We start from the raw sequence: 25,244 nt of genomic DNA, 5'->3' as shown, positions 1-25,244 counted from the left end.
AAGGCCGTCGTGTGTGTGTGTCGTGGTTACACCAGGCTTCCAGAGCCACTCACGTGTCCACTTTACACAAAGCCTTCCTCTGTCTCCAGAGCCTCCAGATGCAGTAGGCTCACTCTGATGACAGTTTTGTGTGCAAAGTGCTTTCCAGGCTCCTCGCAGAAAGGTCCTTTCATATAAGTAGACAAGGCCTGAAGTAATTTACAGAGTCCTAGAAATGTGCACTCAGAGAATTTGCAGTAGTCAGATGCTCTTGGAGACAGACTCAGTCAGAGAAATAAAAGGCACTGGAGAGTAGGTAGTCCTTAAAATAACTTCAAAAAACGAGAAGGAAGAGAAAGGGAAAGAGTCAACATCAAAGATCTGGGCTAGTTTTTCTGTTTTTACTCAAATTTGCCGCTTAGATCCATAAGTCCAGAAAGGAATCCTTGCTTTGCCTGTAATCTCCTTTCTCACAAACAAGGATGCACATTCCTGCATGTTCTCCAGAGGTGCAGGGTTTTTGTGACTGGGCATTCGGCAATTGCCAATTATAAATCCAGTGAGTCAAAGAAATTCCTCAAACAGCCCTTTCTGGACTAGAAAATGTGTCCCAAAGTGCTACCCAGCTTTTTGGGAGGAGAGTATCAGACAGGCAGGGACATGGGACAAATGGCTCTTGGAATTTTCTGTCTGGGCTCCACATTTTCAGACGGCTTACGGGTCAGGTGTCCTCCTGGCAATGGGAGTCATATGAATTAGCCTCTGTTCTTCGCATGTTCGTGCCCTGTGTGGGCCAGAACCATGTCACATCTGGGAATAAACTAACCACCTGCGGACATCTCAATTAACTGCTGGCATCTGGGACAGCTTAAACATTTCAGTCCTATGAGATGGAAAAATTAGACCCTTGTGGTTGCATCATGTATGAAAACTCTTGTTTGTCTCCCAGGGTGAAGCTAAGTAAACAATGTATGAGGTGCAAGATGCAAATATGACTTGGTTAGATGTACGAGAATTCTTTTTATATCCTGGAGGGGAAATGCACACATACACACACACACCCTCCAATCTAATCTTTCTATCAAATCAGTTAGATGTAGATGAACACCTCAGAGTAATTTAGTCTAATGATGGCATCCATCACTCAGGGTAAGAAATGCTTTCCTTGACAGACAAATTCCAGCCTGCTGGATTAGCTCCCATCAGCCTCCAGCTGATAGCAGAATCCTGTGCTCTCTCCTGTAGGATGGAGAGATGTGGTCCTCTGTCAACTGCACCATCTGTGCTTGTGTGAAAGGCAAGACAGAGTGTCGCAAGAAGCAGTGCGTTCCCATCAGCAGTTGCCCTCAGGTATGTGTGCAGGTTGACTTTCTCTCTACCTGAGCATCTTGAGAACCATCCTGTGTGTGGCATGGTCACCTACCACCTTCTGAACACAAAATCCAGATCCTCCAAAATTGCCAAGTTCGCAAACAGCCACATGTCCCTTGCAAAGCTTGCTCCTCTGCTTTTATGGTTCCCACTCAGATTGTAGCCTAGCGGGACAATAGCTCTTACCTTGCTCCATTTCTTACGGACCTCTCCCAGTACTTTGTTTCAATGTCTCCAACTCCTGTTTGATCTGCTCCCTTGTTTCTTCTGCTGGGTTTTCTGTTGAACATCATAACCGTCCTTTGCATTTTCCTCCTTTCTCTCTCTCTTCTCAAATCAGAATTTTCTTCCCATTAACCATTCAAAGGAATATGTGGTTGTTTATTAGTAAATTTCCCAAGGGGTTTCACCTGCCCAGCAGCACCCTCCAGCCCCTTTACTGAAGTTTTCCCTCTCTAACCCTGGCCTCTGTTGTAGCCCCAAATGGAAATAGCGTCCTTATGGAAATATCTCTTTTCAGAGACCCACAGTTCCAGCACACTGAATAAAGCAACCATTATCTTCCAAAGCATGAGCTTCATTGAATTCACCTCAGCAACTTGAAACCTTTCAAGGTTTTATGCATTTTGGGAAAATGTCAAGCCTATTCAATACCGTCCAGTGAATGAAAAAATACATCCATATATTCAGGACATGTCTTCCCTTCTCTGTTAGAGACAGCTTTTAATTTTATTCACATCTGTTATTATTATAAACAAAAAGTTGCTGTTTTTACTTGAGGGCCAAATGAGGCACAAAAAAACAACAGCTGTTGCTATTGCACAACTGAATAAAAGGGGCAGAAAAAAAAACCCCTAATTAGTCTTGCTTTAAAAAGCCTCAGACATAAAACTGAAAACCTCCTATAAAAGAAAAAAAAAAAAAAAAAAAAAACCAGGAGATACAATAAGGAGACTTGAGCATGGTCTGCTTATAAATATTCATTGGGAAAAATGGGATCACATCATCTCTGCCCGTCCTCGGGGAACCCTTGCTGCTAATGAACTCTGGCAGCACATGTTAGTAATAATGGGCTTCCTTATTCTACAAGACAAAAACAGAGGGCTGTGCTGCAGGCGTGATGGTTTTCATTGTCCTCTTGCCATGGGGAGGTCAACGCTCTTTCAGTCACCAGCATCTCATTAGTGTCTCTTCTTTGTGGACCGTATTTGGGCCAGGAGCATCCGTCCCTCCAGGCGGGCCTGTTCCCGCCTCACCCCTCCTCGGCTTGTCAGAGCCCATCAGGCAGTGCCCGGCTCCTGCCCCAGGGCTTACCTTTCTGTTTAGGCATTTTTCCAACCATTCCTCTGGTTCATACTTTCCCTCCTCAGGGGCCAGCACAAGCACTTTGGAAGATAACTTAGTTCTACCATGGAAATCCTGTTAAACACTTACTTCCCCTCCCCTGCATTGCCTGGGGAAATTAAAAAAAAATTTTCTGGAGAAGCAGACTGTATTCCTGCTCTGTCCTTCCTGGCTACTACACATCTCTTTTTCCAGAAGTATGCGTGCCTTGTTGAAAAAGAATTTTGTGGTTGGATTCCCTCCCTGACAGTCCCCCAGGGGCAAAGGAGTGCCTTTTTTGAGAGGGACTGAGGGTTCCACTGGGGACAAGGTCGTTATGACACTGTCATCTCATCAGTGTCAATATGTACTGAAACTTTCTCTGTAGTCACAGGACCAATCTTGTTTATTGCTGAGACCACCCCTCTGAGGTGGGTGTTGTTACTAGACCCTTCTTACTGATGAGGTCACAGCGGGTCCAGAGTTCCACAGCGAGTTACATGTAACTCAGGAGCGCAGACTTCATAGCTTGCACTTGATTTATTCCCTGCCTAATTTAGTGATCTGACCAGCCCCATTCTCACTTCCTGAAGAAGGGAGCTGGCTGTTTCTGTCGAGGTACAGATGTAGGGAATCATAGTCACCCTTTGTTGAGGACTTGGTTTATACAGCTCTGCTCCGTTCTGTTAGCGTACCTGATGCCACCCTCTGGTACTATCATTCCATCAGCCTGAGCCAACCTCCTCTGGCTTTGTCCTCAACTGTTTTCAGTCACGAGAAGCCGAAGGAGACCTCTGTGCCAAATAGAAACAGATAAGAGAGCTCTTGGCCATAAAATTGTCATGGTGCCCCAGCCATGGGAGGGCTGCCAGTTTTAAGTCTCATTCAAACTTGTCATAGCCTTTAATGTACCTTTTAAGGCTTAGCTGATGCAAAAATGAATCAGACATGGTTCTAATTCTTCAATAATCAACTAGTGTCTTCGTTTATTTTTGGTTAGTGTGATTTTTTTTAAGTACCTAAATCTACTCCTGATGCAATTGACAGGTAGTAAACCAGTGTGTGGCCTTGACAGAAGTCTTGGGCCACCTCTCTGTGGTCTGTTTCCTTAGTTTCCTATAAAGATGGGAAAGGGGCATCTATATTTAGAGGGTTGTTGTGAAGCATACATGAGATAAAGTAAGAAGAACGTATAACATTCTTTCTACTGTATAGCAGATACCAAATAAATGTTAAGTTCTCTTAAAGATTAAGATGAGACCTCTCTCATCTTAAAAATCTGGAGTGGAAAGGGCTTCCCTGGTGGCGCAGTGGTTGAGAGTCCGCCTGCTGATGCAGGGGACACGGGTTCGTGCCCCGGTCCGGGAAGATCCCACATGCCGCGGAGCAGCTGGGCCCGTGAGCCATGGCCGCTGAGCCTGCGCGTCCGGAGCCTGTGCTCCGCAACGGGAGAGGCCACAACAGTGAGAGGCCCGCGTACCACAAAAAAAGAAAAAAAAAAAATCTGAAGTGGAAAGAACGTGGCCTATAAAGTCACACAAAATCAGGTTTGACTCTGGGTCCTACGACCCTTGTATTGCGTGACATCAATTTCTTCATCTGTAAGAAGGAAAATGCTCAGCTCATAAAATTCTTGTGCATCTTAATAACACAGATTATAATAACCTAATATTAATTAAACCCTAATATGTCCTTAATATTAACTTATAAAATCCTTACAATTAACCTGATGTTAGATAACCTAGGGGAAATATCTAGTAGGATGTTTGTTCCATAGCATGTGCTTCCTAAATGTTAATCCTCTTCCACATTTCTTTTTCCCTGTGATTCCACTGAGTCAGAGATAAGAAAGATCCATTCTCTGATAAGGGTCCTGAGAATATGCTTCTTCCTTTAAATGTCAAGTATCAACAAAAAATTGAAAGAAATGCAGTAGAGGAGATTACACTGTATTTCCAGAAAGGTAATGGAAAATTACTCAGGATTTCAAAACCCTCAGCCTCATTGGCTTTGACTACATAATAGTGACTTAACAGGGGTAGCATACTGCTTTCTGAAAGAAGAAATCAGACTGAATTTGATCCGTAGCACAGATATTGTTCATATGCATAGGCCCAAGCTTGGGTTACTGTTTATTTTTGGGCCCTTCCAATAAGCAAAGACAGAATGAAGGCCTTGCATGGATTGATAGCTTGACAGCCAATTCCCATTTCTATGTGTGTGTATTTGGTCTCTAGAGGGCTAGATTTGGGTATCAGTGAAAAGGTGGAATCCAGACTGTCTCCATCTTCGCTCCATGTGAGAAAAATCACACCAATGAGGCCTTTAGATATTGTATTTCTCAGAGGATAAAAACAGGAAAGCTTTCTGAATGACTCTGCCTGGCCATAGAACCTGATACTTGAAACTTCATTTTTACCACCATCATCACCATCTGGGCATTGAGTTCAAATACAGCTGGGACTGATTTCATTGGTTTGTCTGGTATTAGATTTAAAAAAGAATTTTGTCCTCAGCAGACCCTGTTTCTTAACACTGAAATCTTATTTGTTTTTCTCTTGATTAGGGTAAAATTCTCAACAGGAAAGGATGCTGTCCTATTTGCACTGAAAGTAAGTTTGTTAAAAATATGCTATTAATATTTATTTTGCATTTTATAGTGCAACAAGGAAAATGGTGGTGTAAGTTTTCAGCCTATTTTAGTTCTGTAGGTCTAGGTTGGGATCATCTCACCTTTCTACAGACAATTTAAGTCAATGGTAATCCTCGAACAGAAGTACAACTGAGACAAATGTAGATGTTTCCGCTGGAATTTGTTGCTCTGAGAAATTTAGAAGACAAACGGTCTGATGAGGTTTTAGGAAGGACCAGATAACTTCATGTGCCTTTTAACTGCTAATAGCATTTGCAGTCATAGCGGCTAAGATAATGATATCCAGTAAAACCAAACATTATATTTAATCTAGGAGAGATTTTCCTTCTATCATTATGAAGCCAAACAGCTGCCCTTCTTCCTCCCTCACCCCCACCGTTTTGCCCTTTCTCTTGGGCACATCCCCTGTTGCTGTTGGTAGAGAGAAAACAAGAGTTCATTAGGTTGGCAGTGGTTTGGCCATCCTGTTATTTTTTACTGAGCTGTTGAAGGTTCTCTCTAACATGGCTTATTCTGAAAGCCATCTGGGACTGTACAGAGAGCATAGCAACAGATTTAATGTCATCCCCACATGTAGGCATGCCCACATCTATTAGCAAACCACTGTTTTAGTCCCCTCACATTCATATGCTTTCAAGATAGCTTTCTGAAGTGTTTTGTTAAAGGAGGAGTATTCATAATGTCACTGTCAAATTAGTATGATAAGCAGGATTAACCAAGCCATGGAGTCTATTAGAAGGTATTTTTGAGCCATTTAGGCTTAGAGAAGTGGGCTTTGATGACAGTTGAAAAGCAGCTTTCACATGGGAACAAGCGTTCCCATTTAGACAACGGATGCATAGGTTCGTTGTATATATTACCATATATACATATATTACTATATATATACACATACATATCTATATCTCACTATTTTTTGAGACTGAGAGATATTAGACAATAATACACTATACACTGGATGAAAGTGCTGGCTGAATTAATGAAAATTAAATTATAGATTTAATAAAAGAATTTTTCTTTAAAGGTAAGGAAGTACATAAAATAACTCAAAGGAGGCCAACCAAGTATGACTTAGTAGAGCCTCGGAATTATGCAGAAAGAAGAATTAGCTGTGATTAACACACCAGTTGATCTTAAAACATGTGTATAAACTATTACATTTAATCATCTTCCCAGAGACTCTCTGAGGAAATTTTGTTTAGGGATGGTTTGGAGGCCGCTTCCAGCTTCATTCCTTTTTGGATGAGCAGAGTCGAGTCTAAATTGATGAAGTTTTCCTCTGTATCCATGTCGATGAAGATGTTTGCATTTCCCTAGAAAGTACCTCCTAGTTGAAGCAGAGACAGACTTTAATGAACTCCTCAGATCTTCTAGCTGACCCTTTCGATTTGCATGGACACAGATAGGTTACATCTGCCCATCTCACTGCTGTCAGGCAGGAACACTGCTTATCAGCGTAATAAAAACATATGGCCAGTCTTGTACAGAAACAGCCTAAATCTTGAATTACCTGACTTTACGTTGCAAGAATCAAGAAGGATGATTATTGAGATCGTTGAGAGGAAAGCTACATTTCATTATTAGTTTATCCACTATGGGCTAGACTTTCCAAATATAGAATACTGGTGGCTTATTAGAAAACAAAAAGGAAAGAAAAGAAGCATAGAAGGATGGGCGTGACGAAACTAAACCAAGTTTGTAACTGGTCATATTAAATATTTATTGTACATGTGTTGTACATTGTATTGTAAATATAAATGTTGTACATGTGAATGAGTCTGTGACTTCTGTCACTGAGAGAGGCAAGTTGGCAAGGGAGAAGCCACCCAGCTGGAGGGGCACCAGGGAGATCACTGACTCTGTGCACCTGCGTCCAGCAGGTCAGTGTGGGAAGAGCCCAGGCATGTGGTTCTTGGTCCAGATCGAGATGATATCATCAGATGGTGATGTCTCAGTTTCCTTTGGTGTTCTTTCCATCTGTTTACTCTCTCTTGCTCTCCAGCAGTTCTTCCATCAATGCTGTAAAACACATTCTATTTGTAGAGGTTCATTTATTCAGATCGAGTTATGAGATGGGATGACTTCCAGTTTTTTTAAGCAATGCCCAGATTTTCATAGCACATTCAGGTAGACTTATTCCAATGTCCTTTAGCTGCGGCCAAAAGACCTCCTATTTTGAAATTCCTTTGTCATTATAGCCAGGATCCAGAACAAACCTTAGAGCTCGTTTTTTCCTCCTACGTCAATTATGACAGTTTTTCTGGTATATGGGTTCCTAGAGCAGACGAACGAAAGTTGAAGTCCAAACTAAGGCTAGTGTGTTCTAAAACCAGAAAAATGACCAATTTCTGTCTCATTCAAACAAGATCACACGTGCACATATATACCCCATTAGTTACTGCAGAGTTTTCAACCTCAGGATTGCTGATAGTTTGGCCAGATAACTCTTTGTGGTGGAGGCTGTCCTGTGCATTGTGTGATGTTTAGCAGCATCTCTGGCCTCTACCCACTAGATGCCAGTAGCATCCCAGCAATATCTCCCGACATTTCCAAATGTCCCCTGGGGAGCAACATCACTCTTGGTTGAGAAGCATTGGTACTGCAAACAGGGTAACAGTGTAGGTGAATCCAGAAATAAACACCTGTGGTACTAGTAACAGTAACTTGACTCTTAAGACAGTGATTAGATGAAGCAGGAGGGTAAAGTGAGGCTGACCTTTGCTGATGTAAAAAGTGACAGGGTGGGGGAACTTCCCTGGTGGTCCAGTGGTTAAAACTCCTTGCTTTCACTGCAGGGGTCACGTGTTCAATCCCTGGTTGGGGAACTAAGATCCCACATGCTGCACAGTGTGGAAAAAAAAAAGACAGAGCAGACGCCTCTGGATTTAATTGAATGTATTTCTATATTTTCATTGCCTAGCCCTAGAAAAAAATTGTAAAGGCATATTATATCTCGATCGATTCACGTCAACTAAACCATCTTTGCTTTAGTTGCTAGGAAGCTAGAAATAAATTTGTGCCCCATCTCCAACAGCATGTGGTTCTTGAGTAATAAACTTTCTCCTGACTTTGTCTTATATGTCTACTACCTTTATGTGTTTTGGATTATTCAGCATGTATGTGTGTAAACTACTTCCAATCCGCTTTTGGAAGGAGACAGGAATAAATACTTAGATATATATACGTACATATACAGATAAAATGGACTGATTACATAGCTTCAGATCTAAAACTTACTTTGGTTATCTGTAGTGAGATGAGTGTTGCATTGTTTCCAACAGTGACATTGCCTTGTCTGTTTCTAAAATCCCACAAAATTTCTGCTTTATTGACTGGCTTAATCTGTCTTGGTAGTGTTTCGGGCTCTCTTAGACCTCTGAAAGGAATAGTGAAGAGAAAACTCGAAGTAAACGTGTAGAACATTTTTAGTCTTCTCCTTGCAAGTCAGTGATAACAGTAATTTATAATTTTGTAGGTAATAAGCAGTAATTGAGGCACAACATTGTTATATTCCTTATAGTACAGTAGTCTTTGGGTTGGTCTGAAAGGCCAATGATGATTCTATCAAAAAAAAAAGTCCTTTTAAAATCAGACCTGAAGGAAGTATGAAAAGGACTACTGTCTTTTAATAACATGGGACATTCTCTCTTTCCAACCGAAAAGAATTAAATTTTGTTTAGATGATTTATTTAAAGTAAAATATTTGAAGTGAGCTAAACAAACTTTATAAAGCTTTGGTGCAAATGCTGTTTCCTGCCAAAGTATGAGCTGTAGCCTAAAGCGAGTCCTGCTTTCCCTGAGCTGAGTGTGATGGGATCATGAGTTGGGGGCCAAGAAGGCCACTGTCTGTTGTATGTATAGCACTTGGTTTGTGTGAAATGTTATCTTACTGTGTGTTGGCAAACAGTAGGTGGAATCTTGACCTAGCCACCCAACAGAGACCTGAATCAGATAAATTCTTTGCTGGCCGAATGTCTGTTTTCAGACATGGAAATGGTACTTAGTGGCAAAGTTTTCCCTGATAAAAGAGGGGTGTGTGTGTGTCTGTTGGTGTGTGTGTGTGTGTGTTGGTGTGTGTGTGTGTGTGTGTGTGTGTGTGTGTGTGTGTGTGTGTGGAGAGAGAGAGGGAGGGAAAGAGAGACTGACTTTGAGAAAGAATTTAGTCTCTTAACCATCTACAAGACCAGAGGCAACCAAAGGCAGTCCAGACATTGATGCCCCATCTCCGGTCTTATAGATTCATTAAGCTGTGCCTGTAGCTACATCAATCCTCATCATCAGAATCCCAACCCCAAAACCAAGTTCACGATTACGTAACACAGAGGAGGGTAGGGTATTCTGAGCACAGATGTGCATTTAATTGAAATAACCTCAACTACATGTCCCACAAGTAACAGGAAATATCAGATTTCAGCAACTCAGGGTACAAGGAGGCTCACAGTTGCCAGGTGACTTTTTAAAACCCCCAAGGGTTAGATTTCCAGCTGTGCCCAGCACTGGGGTGCCTGCTGTCCGAAAGGGGCCCTGCCTGCTGCGTGCACCCACCACGGGCACGGTGGAATTGCCCTGCCTGGTCTTAGCTCACCTTTTTTAAGTCCCTGAGCATCCCGACAGCGATCTCCAATTAAAGAGTGGTTGTAAGAAGGGGAATGCAACAAGTTAATGAAACAGTGACCTTAGGGCCCATTTTATGAGAAATCTCCACTGACAGAGGTTCCGCAAATTAGTAATTCTGTGTTTGAGCCTCCAAGACTGTAAGCAACTCCAGGTCCCTTAACGCCAAGAGTCTGTCTTTAACTCAGGAAAGCAAGGAAATTTGAAACCGGAGCTCAAGATGCTTGTAGAATAAGAATTTGTGGTGTTGACTTTAGCCCTGCTGAGGAGGAGGAGGAGGAGGAGGAGGAGAAGGAGGTGGTGGTGTTAAGCTAAGTGGCCACTGAAGTTAGCCTCCAGCATCTGGAGGTGGGTTTGTCACAGCTCCCAAGGCCCAACCAGCAGACAGGGTGGCAAATAAAACCCAACTGTACCGCACGCGGCGGCTGGGAAACCCCACGCAGGCAGAAGCGGCATTGGAAGGGTGTGAGGAAATCGGTTTGTTTTCCATTTTATTTGCAGTTCTGTTCTACGGGATACTGTTACCTTCAATGTTCTGGCTGTAAATTGATGCAAAGTTGGAGGAGCCTGAGGTTATTAGGGGTTATTATCCACCACGTATTGTCAGTTTCTACAGGGTGTTAGTAACTTCGTCAGTTCTGACTGTTTAGTTAACAATCATCATCATGGAACAATAATGGCAGTCATTGTAATAGCAGCAGCAGCTAATATTTATTTATATTAATAAACAGCCCGAACACTGTCCTGGGCTATCTTTGATCTTTTTTGATCCTCACATCCATTTCATTGTCAAGAAATGTTATTAGCTCCATTTTACAGCTGAGGGAACTGAGGCTCAGAGGTTAAGAACGATGCCCAAGGTAGGTAGTGGAGCCCAAATTCCTCCAGTGCCCACGTTTTCATCTACCTGGCGACACCTCCACCTTTCTGCTCAGGTCCAGAACAGTTGGTGACTCAAACTGGCGTGGTTTTTCCATGTCCGCTCATTTTTCCAGGTATTTTTTTTCCTTCTGGCAACTCAAGGTGGAGGTATTTCCAGCAGTAAGTGAAGATCTCCCCCAAATTTCTTACTTACAGTGATAAAATACATATAGTTTTAAGTTTGAAATCACTGTGTATAAATTCCATTGGGAGTAAGAAAGAGCAGAATTGTCCTGCCAGTCAAGCTCATCATCATTTTAGCATCATGGAATTGTATAAATGAATGGACCTTAACTATGAGGTCAACCTTTCTAATTCTTAGGTGAGGAAACTGAGGCTCACAGTAGTATTAACTTGAAGAGCTACGATGAAAACCTGCATTTTTTTACCTCCTTCTCCAGTATTCGTTCTGTAATATCATATCGCCTCCCTGGATTTTTGCTTGGGAAAGTATTCTTAATACAGATATACCATTATTAAATCATTCAGTTAAAAGTTACTCTCTTGCCTAATTTTGAAAGAATATATCTTTATACATAAAGATATGTATAAATTCATTATTAGACATCTGGCACATTTGGCCAAGGCTGCCATCTTGAATCTCAAGGAAGATGCAAATACCCAGTTTTTAAAGAAACTTGTGACCAAAACCTCTTAAAAGTGGTGCACCTAAAATACCCCTAAGTGACAAAACAAAGAATACAAATCCCAAACTCTGAGAAGTATACTTTGTGGGAAAAACTGTATAATAAATTACACATGACTGTATGCAAAGCTGAGGCAGATTTATACCTCTCTGGAGGTCACATCTCCTCTGAATCAAATAAGAACAACAAAAAATTGCTACTCTGCTGCCACTACAATTGCTCCTCTTACCAGCCGCGATTTATTGAATGTAAATCTGTGTCAGGCATTGTGATAAATGCTCTCCGTGCATTCTGTCACTTAATCCTCACAATGATCCATGCAGTGGAAGCTATTGTTATACCCATTTTACAAATGAGAGATCTGAGGGTCTGAGAAATTAAATAAGGTGAGGTCAGCCAATAGCCTGGTCCATGTGACTCCAAAGCCCAAACTTTAAGCACTATTATATGTTCTTTGTTGACTACATTTTTACTCATTTTGGAGGTTTACTGCGAAATATATATGAAGTTTGCCAATTTCTTTCTTCTGTACATGATTAAGGGCTTCTATTTGAGAGCAGCTGTATTTGCTCACCTTTTAAAACCTTATCTATGTTTCTGAGGTCACTTTACCTCTTCAGCTTTTTGGATTACAATACTTGAATTCTAACCTTCCTTGGGAGTTTGGAGATATGACTCATTAGCTGCACTCGGTGGTTCCCTTTGATGTGAAATTCATATTTATGAGTAGTATCATCCTTTTCCTTATCGCAGTCCCCTTCTTGGTTAATGCTCTCCACCCCCAACCATTGCTCCTTTCCTCTGCTCTGCCCTTTCATATCTCTCCTTAGTACACACATCTGTTCTGCTTTTACTTTACACCTTTTCATCCTGTGAGCTCACAGCCCTGCCTGCATCTGCAGTTACTCTCTCATTTTGGTTTCACATTTGTCCAAACTTTCAGGTCCTTAACATAGGACTTCTTGACAAGATATGAATATGGTACGTCTCAGCTTCTAAATTTTTTGGAGAGTACATTCTTCTTTCACAAAGGAATGTATTTGAATTTGATTAACAGTTGCTACCTTTGATTCTGTAAATTATCTGGGTTGGGAGTTGGATGGAGAGATCAGTGGCTGTTTCCAGCCCCTATCTGTTGACTGAATTTTGGCACCCCCTTTATCCCAGCTGCACAGGTTTTGAGTCTTAATGTTATTTCTCATACTTTGGGCATTTCTCTCCCTTGTTGATAATCAGTCATCAGGTCTGGTTGATTGTCTCTTTGCGTGTTTTTTCTAATAAATAATTTCTTTCCCATTCCCACGGCAGCCAGAACCTCATCCTATTGCCTGCAACTAACTCTGTCTTTCCTCCGTCGGCCCCTTCTGCATACCACTGTCGGAATCCAAACTTGGCTTTCACGAAACCAATACCGGCTTCCTTCACTGGTCTCTCTCAGAATTTCCCAAAGTTTGTTTTATAAAACTCTAGTGCTGAGGGATAGTAATGAATAAGATTTTCAAAACAAGGTTCTATTATTAAATACATTAGGGAAATGCTGGGTCAAGTAAACTGAAATTTGTTTCCTCACTGCAGAATTCGCAGAGCCCTTTCTATGCCAATGTGCAGGGTAGACTTGCAGGAGGATGATGGAGCGTAGAGTCCCTCCCAAGCTAATTTGGGCTGCAGAGGTTTTTTTATTTCTACTTATTTTGGCAGAGTAACAGGCAGGATTGATGTTTCATAGGAAGCATGTTAAGAAATGCTGGTTATCTGGAATACATTTAAACTTCTCAGGCTGGCAATAAATCTCAGGCCAATTTATTTAGACGGCTTGGGTGTCTTACATCTCCTGAAGCAACTACCCACTCTGGGCAGATCAGTCTCCTGCTATTCTTGTGCAAGCTGCCTTCTCTCCCATGTCCATGACTTTGTTAACATTCTTCTTTTGGTCTAGCGGCTTACTCCATTCTACCCCCAAATCTACATTTGTATGTCTTTTATAGATGAACTAAACTCACATTGTCTTTTCAACACATTTCCATTTTATAAGTATGTTACAGTCTTATCCAGCCCTATTTCAGCAGGCAGTGGGTATCTACTTGCTAGATTTGCATAGCATTTATAATAATACAACTAATAATGACTACTCTCTAAGCATCTATTATACTTTGGGCACTTTTGCAATGCTATCTTTGTCTTTATAACCACCCTGCAGAGTAGTTGTTCTTCAACTCATGTTACAGGTGAACAGACTGAGGTTATACAGGTAGTGTGCGCATGTTTTTGTAGTCATTGGGTAGCAAGACTGGGATTCAAACCCAGGGCTCTCTTCTAAGCAACTTACTTAATGTTCACAAAGCTCTAAGGTGGCTTTAAAGCTGGAAGATAGGTTAATTTAGAGATGTGAAACCCATCTTTTCACTCAGGTAAGAAGTCCTCTTTACTGATAGATAGCGATTTCTAGTTTAAAGAGGGCAGACATTTTAAGGTCAGAGCTTGGATGATAGAGTGGCAAAAATGCATCTTCTATAACAAGTTTGTATTAACACCCAATGAGTTTCCAGCATTCTGGAAGGTGCCCTGGAGGACATGGATAAAAAGCTGATACAGACCCTGAGTTTAGGAACTTGTAATGTGGTTGGGGAGATGAAATGTAAACACATTAAATGAGAGAACCGTGTAATATAGTTTTTAATTAACTTCTAGATAGATGTCGTTAAACTGAAGTTCATGAACTCTTAGGAGGTCATTGATCAGTCTTAGGAAAGGGTGTCTGTGAGCCTCTACATTTGAGTGGATATACTCATGTGCACTTGGAAGGAAGAGTGTCTATACATTTCTTCAGATTCCCCCAAAGCTCTCTAATCCCAGTTTGTTAACAACAATGACTGCGTAGGATGCTGTGGTATAGGGTGTAAATGGAAACATCAAGTCATGGTGTGGGAGGCACTGGCTTCAAAGCCACAGAGATTGGGTTGGACTCTATCTTTACTGCTATTGGCTGGGTGACCACGGGCAACAAGGAAACCTCTCCAGACTCATTGCTAAGAAATTAGGGTAATAGTATATACCATGTGTAGAGAAGTAGTGAGGATTAAAGGAGATAGTGAAAATATGGAAAACATCTGGCATGGTACCTGGTGTAACCTAGTCACTCCAGACCAAGTTGCCTTGACTTTTGCTAGATCTATTAGTTTCCTATTGCTGCTGTAACAAATTATTACAAACTTAGTGTCTTAAAAACAATACACATTTATTATCTTAAGTTCTGGAGGTCAGAAGTCTGAAATGGATCTGAATGGGTCAAAATCAAAGTATTGGCAGGGCTGCATTCCTTCTCGAGGCTCTAGGGGAGAATCCGTTTTCATGCCTTGTCCAGCTTCTAGAGGCTGCCCATTTTTCTTGATGTGAAGCCTTCTTTCATCTTCAAAGCCAGCAATGGCAAGTTGAGTCCTTCTCATGCTGCAGCACTGTGTGACACTCACTTTCCTGCCTTCTTGCTTCATTTATAAGGACACTTGTGATAACATTTATCCTGCCTGGAGATAAATACCCAGGATAATCTCCCCATCTCAGGGTCAGCTGGTTAGCAACCTTAATTTCATCTGCAGCCTTAATCCCTTGTCCTGAGAGCATTAGTTAATTGTTCAATTAATTACTTGATTAAGCAAAATTCTGTTGAATTACCTGCTGTACACCATTTATTACACTTAAATATTTTAGTGAGTTTAGTGTGGGCAGTTTATTTTCCTCCACTGAAATTTATTCTTTAATTAATTAACCCATTCAGTTAACAAATATTTGATACCTAATATGTATTATACCAGGCATTGCTATGAGTAATGCATAGATGAATCCGTTTATCATGTATATAAATGTAGATTCCCCCAATATACAAGCCAGTGTGCCACGCACTGAGAAGTATACACAAAATTTACGTGTAAGGAGTTTAAGGCCTGTTTTAGGAGTTAAGGATACATTACAACTAAAAGCTGTAGTTGGGTGGAAAGTGATTTATCATAAGCGTTCTGTGGGTATGATGACCATATTTTTAACCTTTAACCTTTTAACCTTCAAACTGAAAAACATAGTGTGACTGTAAGATAGAGTATTTGAATTTAAGAAAAGTCCCAGAAAAGATGAGCTGTGTGGTCAGTTTTGCTTTGGGGACTTACAGGAAAGAGAAGCGACTTTGGCTGAGACGTGGGGAAGGTTGGCACGTGAGCTGATGAACTCCAGTGCTGTGAACTGAGGTCTGGGGCAGGCACAGGCCAGTGCACCAACCAAGATGAGAGGTGGGGAAGCCCTGGGCTCAGCTGGGGAGGCCGTAATAGGATGTCAGCCTCGGCTTTACGTTTAAATTTAGTTCAAATTAGATCTCAAAGGTAAAGATGCTCCCTGTTCTCTTCTGTTTGAAGTTGGTGAGGATATGAGGTTATGGAAATTATATGAAAAGAAATTTACATTCTTAACAGTATCCCTACCAAACCTTTTTTTTTTTTTTAATGTTACTTTCAGGTACCTACTCAACTTTTTAAAAAAATCAGCTTTTTATTTGTAGATTTGTAAGTCTGTCTCATGGATTAGGGATGGGTGGAAAGAAACCCGCTATGACCTAACCCCACATTCACACAGTAAAGTCAGATTAAGTTTTGATTTAAGAAGCCAAGGATGTAAAATCTGAAAGGAATCCAGGTGCCCCTTGGTGGAGCTTCTGTTGGCTTTGAGGTCCCCTGGGGGCAGCAGCTGTCAGGGACACCTCTGAGAGAGGCCAGAGCCTCCTGTGTGGGGAAGTTCAGTTCCTGCTGGATCACACACAGCCTGTTTATATTGGAGGCTTACATCATGTCAGGAGGAGCCTAGACAAACAGCGTAAGGGCTTGTGTTCAGGGCAGCGTTTCTAACCCCAGCCTTTCCTGGTTCTTGACCCAAACTTGGCATTATCATGGCTCTTACCCACCTGGGATTCCCAGGAGCCCCTGCATGACCCAGTGGCGCCGGAGTCCCACAGGGCCCGTTTTACTGCAGTTTATGTTGAGGAAAGTTTAAAGCCATGTTTTTCATTTGATAGACCTTCCTCATGGTTAGAACACTACTCTGGAAAGGTACTGTTCTGTGTAGTAGTGTGGTATTCTCTTTGCAGAGAATAATGGACTGAGGATGAAAGTCATTTTCTGTGTTTTCAAAGTGACTTTAGTAACTGGGGAAATCTTACAGTAAGTGAAGAGGAAATAAAATTTCATGTACAGGATAATCTTAACTATGTTAAAATGTACACAAACACAGACACACACACACACACACACACACACACACACCCCAAAATGGTAAACAGTGATTATTTCTTGTTGGCGGAACCGTGAATGATACTTTTTTTATTCTTATGCTTTTCTGTTTTTGTTTTGTTGTGTTTTGAGGGAAGGGGGTTAGAGTCTTCTCAGTTTCTCTTATTTTTTATGACATGAGGTTGTATAATTTTCCCTTAATTTTCGCTGATGGATGTTTTGAGAATAATCACTGTTCTCAGAAGGAAGGCATCTTATTAGAGTAAATATACCCATGGGAGAAATAAATGTACTTGATGAGGTTAAGAGAAAAACATTGGAATTTTGTTTTCAGAAGCAGCCCGACTCTATTAATTCTCATAGCTGTCTTATTAAAATAGGTAAAATCAAAGAGGTATGTTTTAATCCAGTATTTTTATTTTTTTAAAATAAATGTCCTTATTCCAAGAGTATACATAGTGATGATAAATAATAAAATGTAAATAATAATGTATATACACATAAACAAGAAAGAGGAAAATAAATGTCACACGTAATTTCATTACCTAAGAGAAAAAACATTCTTAATATTCTACTCTTTTTTTTTCCAGTTCCTAGACATTGTATACATATTATTGAAAACAAACCAAAACAAAAATGACGTCTGATACTTTGACTTAAAAGACTATGAAAGCACATACGACTGCTTGTAAACTGGCTTTTTCTCTCCATCGTCTGACTTAAACATATTCAGGCAAGGATAGTTACGGAAGGGTCTGTTTATTTAGCTCTAACTGCCACTCCAGGCTTTCCAGGAGAGTGTGACCAGACATCAGAACATCTTGGACTGTGACTCATTTCACTGGGTCTGCTGAGCAAAAATTATATGAGGATACAGTGTTCATTTTTGTCCCTTAAGTGTTTCTATAGTTTTTTTTCCTTTTCAGAGAGGCAGATTTTTTAACCCTGAGATTCTCACTTTCCGTCATTCTCTGTGCATGTGTTCGCTGCTCCTGCATGGACATCTCGAGGATCTGGCATGGGGACCTTGAGGTGCCAGGAGAAAGGGCCAAGGTTTCAAAATTATATTAGTTTGTGATAAAAATGTCCCAAATGACACACATAATTCTCAGGCATCTTCCTCATCATGAAATTTTGTTGGCTTCTTCTATATTGCCCTTATACAGAAAAATCATCCTGATCTCCAGACCCTTCTCTTCCACAAGTTATGGCCTCTTGAAAAATATCTTTCCTGACAGCCCTGCTCACACATGATTTCCCTTGCCTGGTCTCCCTGGATGTCCCTCACAGCTTCCTGCCCAGCTGTGAGCAAGCTCAGATTTCCCTAGGGCCCCAGGGCCATTCTATAGGCAGTATATTTTCTGTTGCTTCTTTGAGGATTTGGTTTGTCACATAATTGACCTTATCTACATGTACCCACATCTTGACTCTTAAAAACAAAACACAGGGACAACAAAAATGAAAACAGAAACATAAGGTAGAAGAAAAAAATTATCGCTCATGGTTCTACCACCAAGAAACAATCTCAGTTTACAATTTTGGGGTATGTGTGTGTTTGGATATTTATTTTAACACAGTCAAGATTATCCTATAGATAGAATTTTGTTTCCTATTTTTCACTTAATATGGCATAAGCATTTCTTCAATCATGAACATTATTTACAGACTTTTTCAATGACTAGATAATAGTTCATTTTATGGATTTACTACCAAGTGCTTAGCTATTTGTTTAATGTTAGGAGACAATCTAAATATCCATTTTCTTACACTGTGTCCATGATCAGTAGGCATGAAGAATAGTGCTAGGGTATGTAGTGAATTCTTGGTAAACGTTAGCTGTTACTGTTTTTGTTAGTTGTCATTTTGATGCAGTTGGGGTCAGAACACCTGGAGAAGCTGTATGTTGTTCCCTACAGACTCCGGGCAGAAGGTGTAGGCATGCCCTGTGCCTGCCTGCTCACAACTGAGAGAGGATTTCTCAGGAATATAATTGCAGCTCCTTCACTTGTGCCTTGGCCTTTGCCAGCTGAGGTCCATCTATTTCAAGCTCAAGAGCTCAAAAGCATTGATTGGTTCTGAGTTTTCTTGACAAGTATGTGGCATTAAAAGCTCTGAAAAAGCCCTTTTCTTGAATTTGGTGCATCTGGCGGTTAGGTTAACATTTAGTTCTTTGGGGGCACATGGTAGCATTAACTTTGAACTATTATAATTCTCCTGATGCCACTTGAGGTGTCCCAAAGAACGGCCTTGCTCCCTGTCAACCAAAAAGCACCATCTTCATCCCAGGGAAGGATTCCATTTGTCAGACTGTGAGAGCAATGTGTGATAGGACAATTTTGAAGTAATCACATGGAGAAAGGACTGGAAAATGCAGTATGGGGTGGTTAGATAGGTGGGAACGCTATTTGGGGGGATATAGGATTAAGAAGGTGAGGGTGGGGTACAGTGTGGAGCAACAAACTGAGTAAAACTGGAGTCACAAGGAAAGAACACCATAAAAAAGGATAAGAAAGGAATCGAAATGGCGGGTGAATTAAACTGTTGCTGGTGAACTTGCAAAGCTTTCTCTCCCACCCTTTTCTTCCACCCTCCTCCCCCAAGTAGTGCCTTTTTTATATTCCTTGAAGTATTTGCTCATTGAAACTCTCCTACATACCAGAAACAATGTGTTCTGTGAGCCTCTATTAAATGTTGACAAGGAAAGCTAACTTAGAACAATAATTAATTTACGAAATTCCCAATACGTATGATTTATATGGAGTCATGTGAAATTGACATATGAAATGACATAATGTATCATAAAACAACATTACTCTCCAAAAATTTTAGAAATTAAAAGCAAATGTTTGCCTTGGATCCAGTTGGTCCCATCAGATCAGTTGGCACATCCTTCTTCTGTATTGATGCTTACTTCTTCTGTTACGTATTCAGAGCAATTATTTGTATAGGATAGTTTCATATTCTTGACCTGTTCTGGAAATCGATCTTTTTATTTTAGTTCTTTCATCATGTGGGCTAATTTCTCTAAATGAATTTCTCATTTCCTGGTTGTTTATGCCTTCTTAAAAACAGATAAAATATCTTTATATAGAAAACAAATCAATGCCAAATTTTGTTGTAAAAAAAGAAACGATATTTAGTTTTCTGTATAAACCTTTGAAATGCCCTAAAGTGTAAAACTTTACTTGGGTCTCATAAGTATTTGAATTAGTGGTATTCTGAAGTGATGAATTCATTGGAATTTCTTAAACTTAATGAATGATGGGCTTTACAATTGATTCTTTATCCAACTTTAGATGTTGATACACAGATCAAAATATAGGAGACTTGTATTTCTAGAAAATACAGAGACTGTCAACTTTATCCATGTTTGGTTCTTAACAATATTAAACATGTATCTGTTTGGCAGTTCTATTTATCTGTACTTAGAAATACATGAGTGTTGAATATAATACTTTTCTAAGACCGTGAATAACACTGAGAATACCATGTTTCCAAATTTTTTGAATCAGTTAAATGGAAACCATACTAATGCTTTGGTGTATTGTCATTTATGTTGCTGCCTTTTACTTATATTTTTGTTCTTGTTTATATGGGTTATGAAATTAGGCCAGTTCTGTTTATAAAATTATCCTAGTTTCATTTATCTGTCTTTGACATTAAGACCATAGAAGCGTATCAAGTCTCTAAAATAGAGATGCTTTAAGAATTCAGAAGTGTTGTAAATAACTTTTAAGTATAAAAGCACCAGAAGTATTACATGTCCTGTGAGGTTTGGTACAAACTTTTAGAACAACCAAACTTTTTATTTATTTTCTTTTAAGTTGATTTTCCTTAGTGCACCTCTGCTAAGGCCTTCCCTTTACCTGGCAGGTGCCCCTATGAGGTTTATTGCAGGGACCCCTGATTTCTCTTTGAATCCTTCACTCGGTTTATGACCTGCTTTTGTCTCTCACTCATCCGCAGAGCCTGGCGTTTGCACAGTATTCGGAGATCCCCACTACAACACTTTTGACGGACGGACATTTAACTTTCAGGGGACGTGTCAGTACGTTTTGACAAAAGACTGCTCCTCCCCTGCCTCGCCCTTTCAGGTGCTGGTGAAGAACGATGCGCGCAGGACCCGCTCCTTCTCCTGGACCAAGTCGGTGGACCTGGTGCTGGGCGCCGGCACCGTCAGCCTCCAGCAGCACCTGACCGTGCGCTGGAACGGCTCGCGCATCGCGCTGCCCTGCCACGCGCCGCAGTTTCACATCGACCTGGACGGCTACCTCTTGAAAGTGACGACCAAAGCAGGTGGGCTTCTAGAAGCACCGGCCTTCTCTGTACCTCTGGCTCTTCCCTCTGTCTCACCAACTTGTGCTCAGGAGCTGCAGCTGCTCCTCCTCCACGGAGGAAAACCAGAGGCAGAGCAGTATTCCAGCTGCAGGTGTGGCCGCACGCCCGAGGTGCCACAAAACAGCTGGAGAAGTTTGCACACCGAGGAGCCTTGCAGTCTGATGCCAGTTACACCAGTCTTGCAATCTGTCGACATCCAGTGCCTTTCCATCCTCATTCCAGACATAGCGGTGGTTCTCTCCAAATGACCCCTTTCTCATGTTTTGTTGCTACTTTAGGCCATTGATGTCTAGCTTGGAATTGTGTCTTTCCCAGCTCAGCCAGTAATGTGCAGTCTCACATCTGTGAGAAAGAGTGTTTCCTTGTTAGCATCTGTCCAAGAAGGAGGGACTCCTCAAAAGCAAACTGCAAAAGTGTGGGTGTGAAGATGGGAGTGCAGATGGTGGACTGTGTGACCAGCAGTCCTGTCCATTCTTGACCCGGGGCAGGATGCTCATTGAGTTGAGGGGTAGAACCACCGGCTTCTGCTGGAGGACACTTAGGATGCTTGCTCTGAAAGCACTTCCCCCAGCCGTGGGCACAGGCAGCTGGCCACTGAGGCCTTTTCTCAGCATCACATGTTGCCTGAGGCCCCCTGGACTCTGTGTTTCCCCTCCACGGGCAGATACATTCCCCCTTGGCCAAACTGTTCATAGTTGCTAGTAGGTTACTCCTAGGCGTTCAGTGAGGCTCAAATTTTTGTCTGTGAGGTGCTGCCTTAGAGAGGCATCTTAGAAGCAGAAATCAATCCTTCATTCTCAGCCCCAAAGAATGAATTCAGTTCATTTACACAGTTTATATTATATCATGTATGGTTCCTTCCATGCTGCCTTTGGTTAATGCATATTGTTTGTCAATTGGATTTTGAACTGTATGTCCTCCTGGCATATGCTATTTCTTTAAGCACGATACTTGAGGAAATCAGCATATTTCTTACTTTTTGCACTGATGAGAATTTAACAATGTCAAAACATCAATTGGATTCCAGTTTCTTTAGCTAATATGGATTGAAAGGGAAATATCTGATAGAGCAGGCACTTTTGAGGGACTGCAGAGACTGTTCTCCACGGCACCTTCAGAACCCTGTTAATTGTTTCTGTTCAAGCCAAAATATATTTGGTAAATTGATTTGAGCCGATGGAATGCCAGCTTAGCTAAACAAAGGCAGGAAGCCAAGGAGAAGCCCAGGGAGCTTTTATTTAAGAAATGTTAAATATTAATGCATTGGGACATTCTATAAAGAAGGGAAGATTCCCATTTTTCACTTTGACAGTGGTAGATGTGAAGAGCTCTGTTCATTCAACTTTAGAGGGATTAATCCACCCCAGACAATTCAGACACCTGTTGTTGCATTCAAATGACATGCCACTCCGCACATGTAGGCCTCAGCTCATCCCTTTGAAGGAAGCAACAGTTTGTGGCTTCACGTAGAATGTACACAAAATGACCCATTATTACACAGTTATAATTAGAAGCACCTTGCTTATCTGTTTGCAAGCCAGGTGGACACAGTGGATTCTACTGATATGGAAATTATTAGTCATCTACAACCCAATACTCAAAGGGATTCTGCATATTCAGATATTACTGACAGTTGAGGAGTTTCAATACTGTTCCTGTCACAGCTGACAATACCTTACGGAATAAGTGTACTCTTTGTAAGGATTTCACATGGCAAATATGACCGCAAGGATGAGGCTGCTAAGAAAATAATAATATATCATAAATACCATAATTAGGATAGTGAATTTAACTCTTCTAGGCCTTGAACTCAGTTTTACAATTTCTTTTCTTTTTCTGTCTCTCTTGCCATGATGCAAGTAATTTATGTGCCCTTAATACCCAGCTGAACAGCTTCCTGTATTACACGGAGCGCACAAGCTTTCTGCTTGCTAGGGAGGAACTGTATTTCTTTGGGCACTAAACTTGCTTCGCGATTATCCATTGAATGGAACAATTCCATTTCCAGACAATGGTCTCTTCCACTCTGGTCTACCAATCTCAGTTTGTACTACCCCTTAGGGATATTTTCTTTTTATTACCTATTGATTGCCTATCTAAAATATCACAGTATATCCTTTGAGTGTTTGTTCTTCCTCCATAATTTGTTTTCATAAACTCATGTGATCAAAGGGTACCTTCTTCAAAATAGCAGCTTAAATCAAGCCTGCAGCTGGAAGATGGGAGATGGGGAAGAATGGCTCTGTGGCCCTGTGGTTTATAGACTTAGCACTTCATGATGGAATTGTCTGCCAGAGGAGCACAGGTAGCCGTGTAGCTTGGGTGGAATTAGGCTATAGCTACATTCCTAATAACAACTGGGGTAGTACAGAAGACACAGAACAAGGCTCAGTAGCTTGAGAAAGCTCTGCTCACCCCTGTCACACACACCCCCACCCCAACTCTTGGCACTTAGCGAATCACTTAAAATATTTCCTTTCTGCCGCCTGTTCACTTCATCAACTCCACCTGAAAGAGTTACATCAGATCCATCTGAAAGCATTAACATGTGGGAGTGCGACTTTTTATTTTACTTTTGGTAGAGCTCTACACTTGATGAACCTAGAGTATATATATATATATATATTTTTCTTTTTTTCCTTTGGTGTAAACTCTAAACAGAAAAATTATCCATGTTTAAGCATCACTATGGTATGTCGACAGATTTTGCCTCTCCTCTCTCTCTTAAAAGTGGACTGCAGCAAAAGCAATAATAACAACCAAAAAAACAAAGCAAAGAAAACCACAAAATAAAAGAACAACAATCCCCCTACCAAAAAAAAAAAAAAAATTAGTAGTGTGGAGCCAGGTCACACACTTGAAAGGTGAAAAACAGGTTGGTAAAATATTCACTGGTGAGAAGGGAAAATCGGAAAGCTCTTCACACAGTGGAAGGAATGCAGCTGCTGCTCACATCCCACATGAGACGTGTGCTTCAGCATTGGCCTTCTGACTGCCAGTTATTTCTACCAATTTCCCATGCAGAGAACTGGGAAACTCATCCCAGCTGCAGAAAGGACTAACCCCAAACTCTCAAACACTTCCATGGCATTTTCATCTCATAAGATGCCTATTTAAAATATCTTTAGGAAGAGCAGTTTTTTTTTCAATTACAACTTATTCATTTTTTTTTTTTTGCCTGTCACTACTGTAATTTACTTTGCATGGATTCTACTCATGTAGAGAGTAAAAGTAACTGTGCAAACACATATGTATATGATACAGCAATAGACAAAGGCATCTGTAGTCGAATAAGTCACCCCTACACAATACGAAGCCTAGCGTTGTTCTGTGAAAATCCTCTTAGTATAATGATAAAAAGAAAAGAGGAGAAAAAGAGAGTGAATTACAAATTATTCTCTTATTTTGGGGGCCGTGTTTCATGAAAGAGATGTCAAGAGTCTTGAGAAGAGTTTTTTAAAAACACAGTGGGTCTGCATCTTCCCAAGCATGCATGGACCAGTAGTCCATTGCAAAGAAAGAATGATTGGCTTGTTCACTGTGAGTTGAATTCCCATGAACTCAGTTGCCCAAAGTCTCACGTTTATTATATCATTGCCAGTAATTTTGTTGGAGCTCCTTTGGATGTAAGTTCTCAACCAGTGTGGCACTTGGAAAATAGCATCTGCCTGCTGTCTAGGAAAGAGATTTGTAGTTTGGAAAGTTTTGCAAGGTGGAAAATCTTTAGAATTATGCTCTAAAAGTTTGAGTGTTGTATGGGATTGATCTCTCCCTTCATTTCTCTGGCTGGGCAGCTGCCTAGTTACAGGCTTAATGAGGTCAAGTTTCTTCTATACCTTAGAGAGTGTATTACAAATCATATTATAGTTTGCTTGTCTTTTTTCAAAATGTTATTTCAGTGTCTTAGCTAGCATGAAATTCACAAATTTCTTTGGCTTTGCAGACTCGTAGTATCAATTTACAGGGTAATTCATTCATTTAGTGAGTGTATACTATGTGTCAGATAATGTGTTGGAAGATGGGGTATGAAGAAATAGACATCGTCTTATACAATAGTTGTGGTTGTCAGAATTGACCCCATCTTTGAGATCCACACAGGAGATTAGTCCAGTGTGGGGACAGACTAGCAGT

At 40.9% G+C, this 25,244-nt stretch overlaps 1 protein-coding gene across 1 annotated transcript in view; it reads left to right on the top strand.

Annotated features, from left to right (window-relative positions):
* The window catches only part of BMPER (BMP binding endothelial regulator), a 271,041-nt gene that overhangs the window by 155,885 nt on the left and 89,912 nt on the right, over nt 1-25,244 (top strand). The window contains exons 10-12 of the mRNA XM_027102219.1: nt 1,225-1,329; nt 5,240-5,285; nt 20,742-21,071. Coding sequence (XP_026958020.1) covers nt 1,225-1,329; nt 5,240-5,285; nt 20,742-21,071 — 481 coding nt within the window. The remainder of the gene's footprint in view (nt 1-1,224; nt 1,330-5,239; nt 5,286-20,741; nt 21,072-25,244) is intronic.

The sequence above is a fragment of the Aethalodelphis obliquidens genome, unplaced genomic scaffold, assembly GCF_003676395.1.
Source record: "Aethalodelphis obliquidens isolate GAN/ISIS:26980383/991018 unplaced genomic scaffold, ASM367639v1 scaffold5, whole genome shotgun sequence".
Lineage (NCBI taxonomy): Eukaryota > Metazoa > Chordata > Mammalia > Artiodactyla > Delphinidae > Aethalodelphis > Aethalodelphis obliquidens.
The sequence above is the reverse complement of the archived record's forward strand: the minus strand, read 5'-3'. Positions and strand labels throughout refer to the sequence as shown.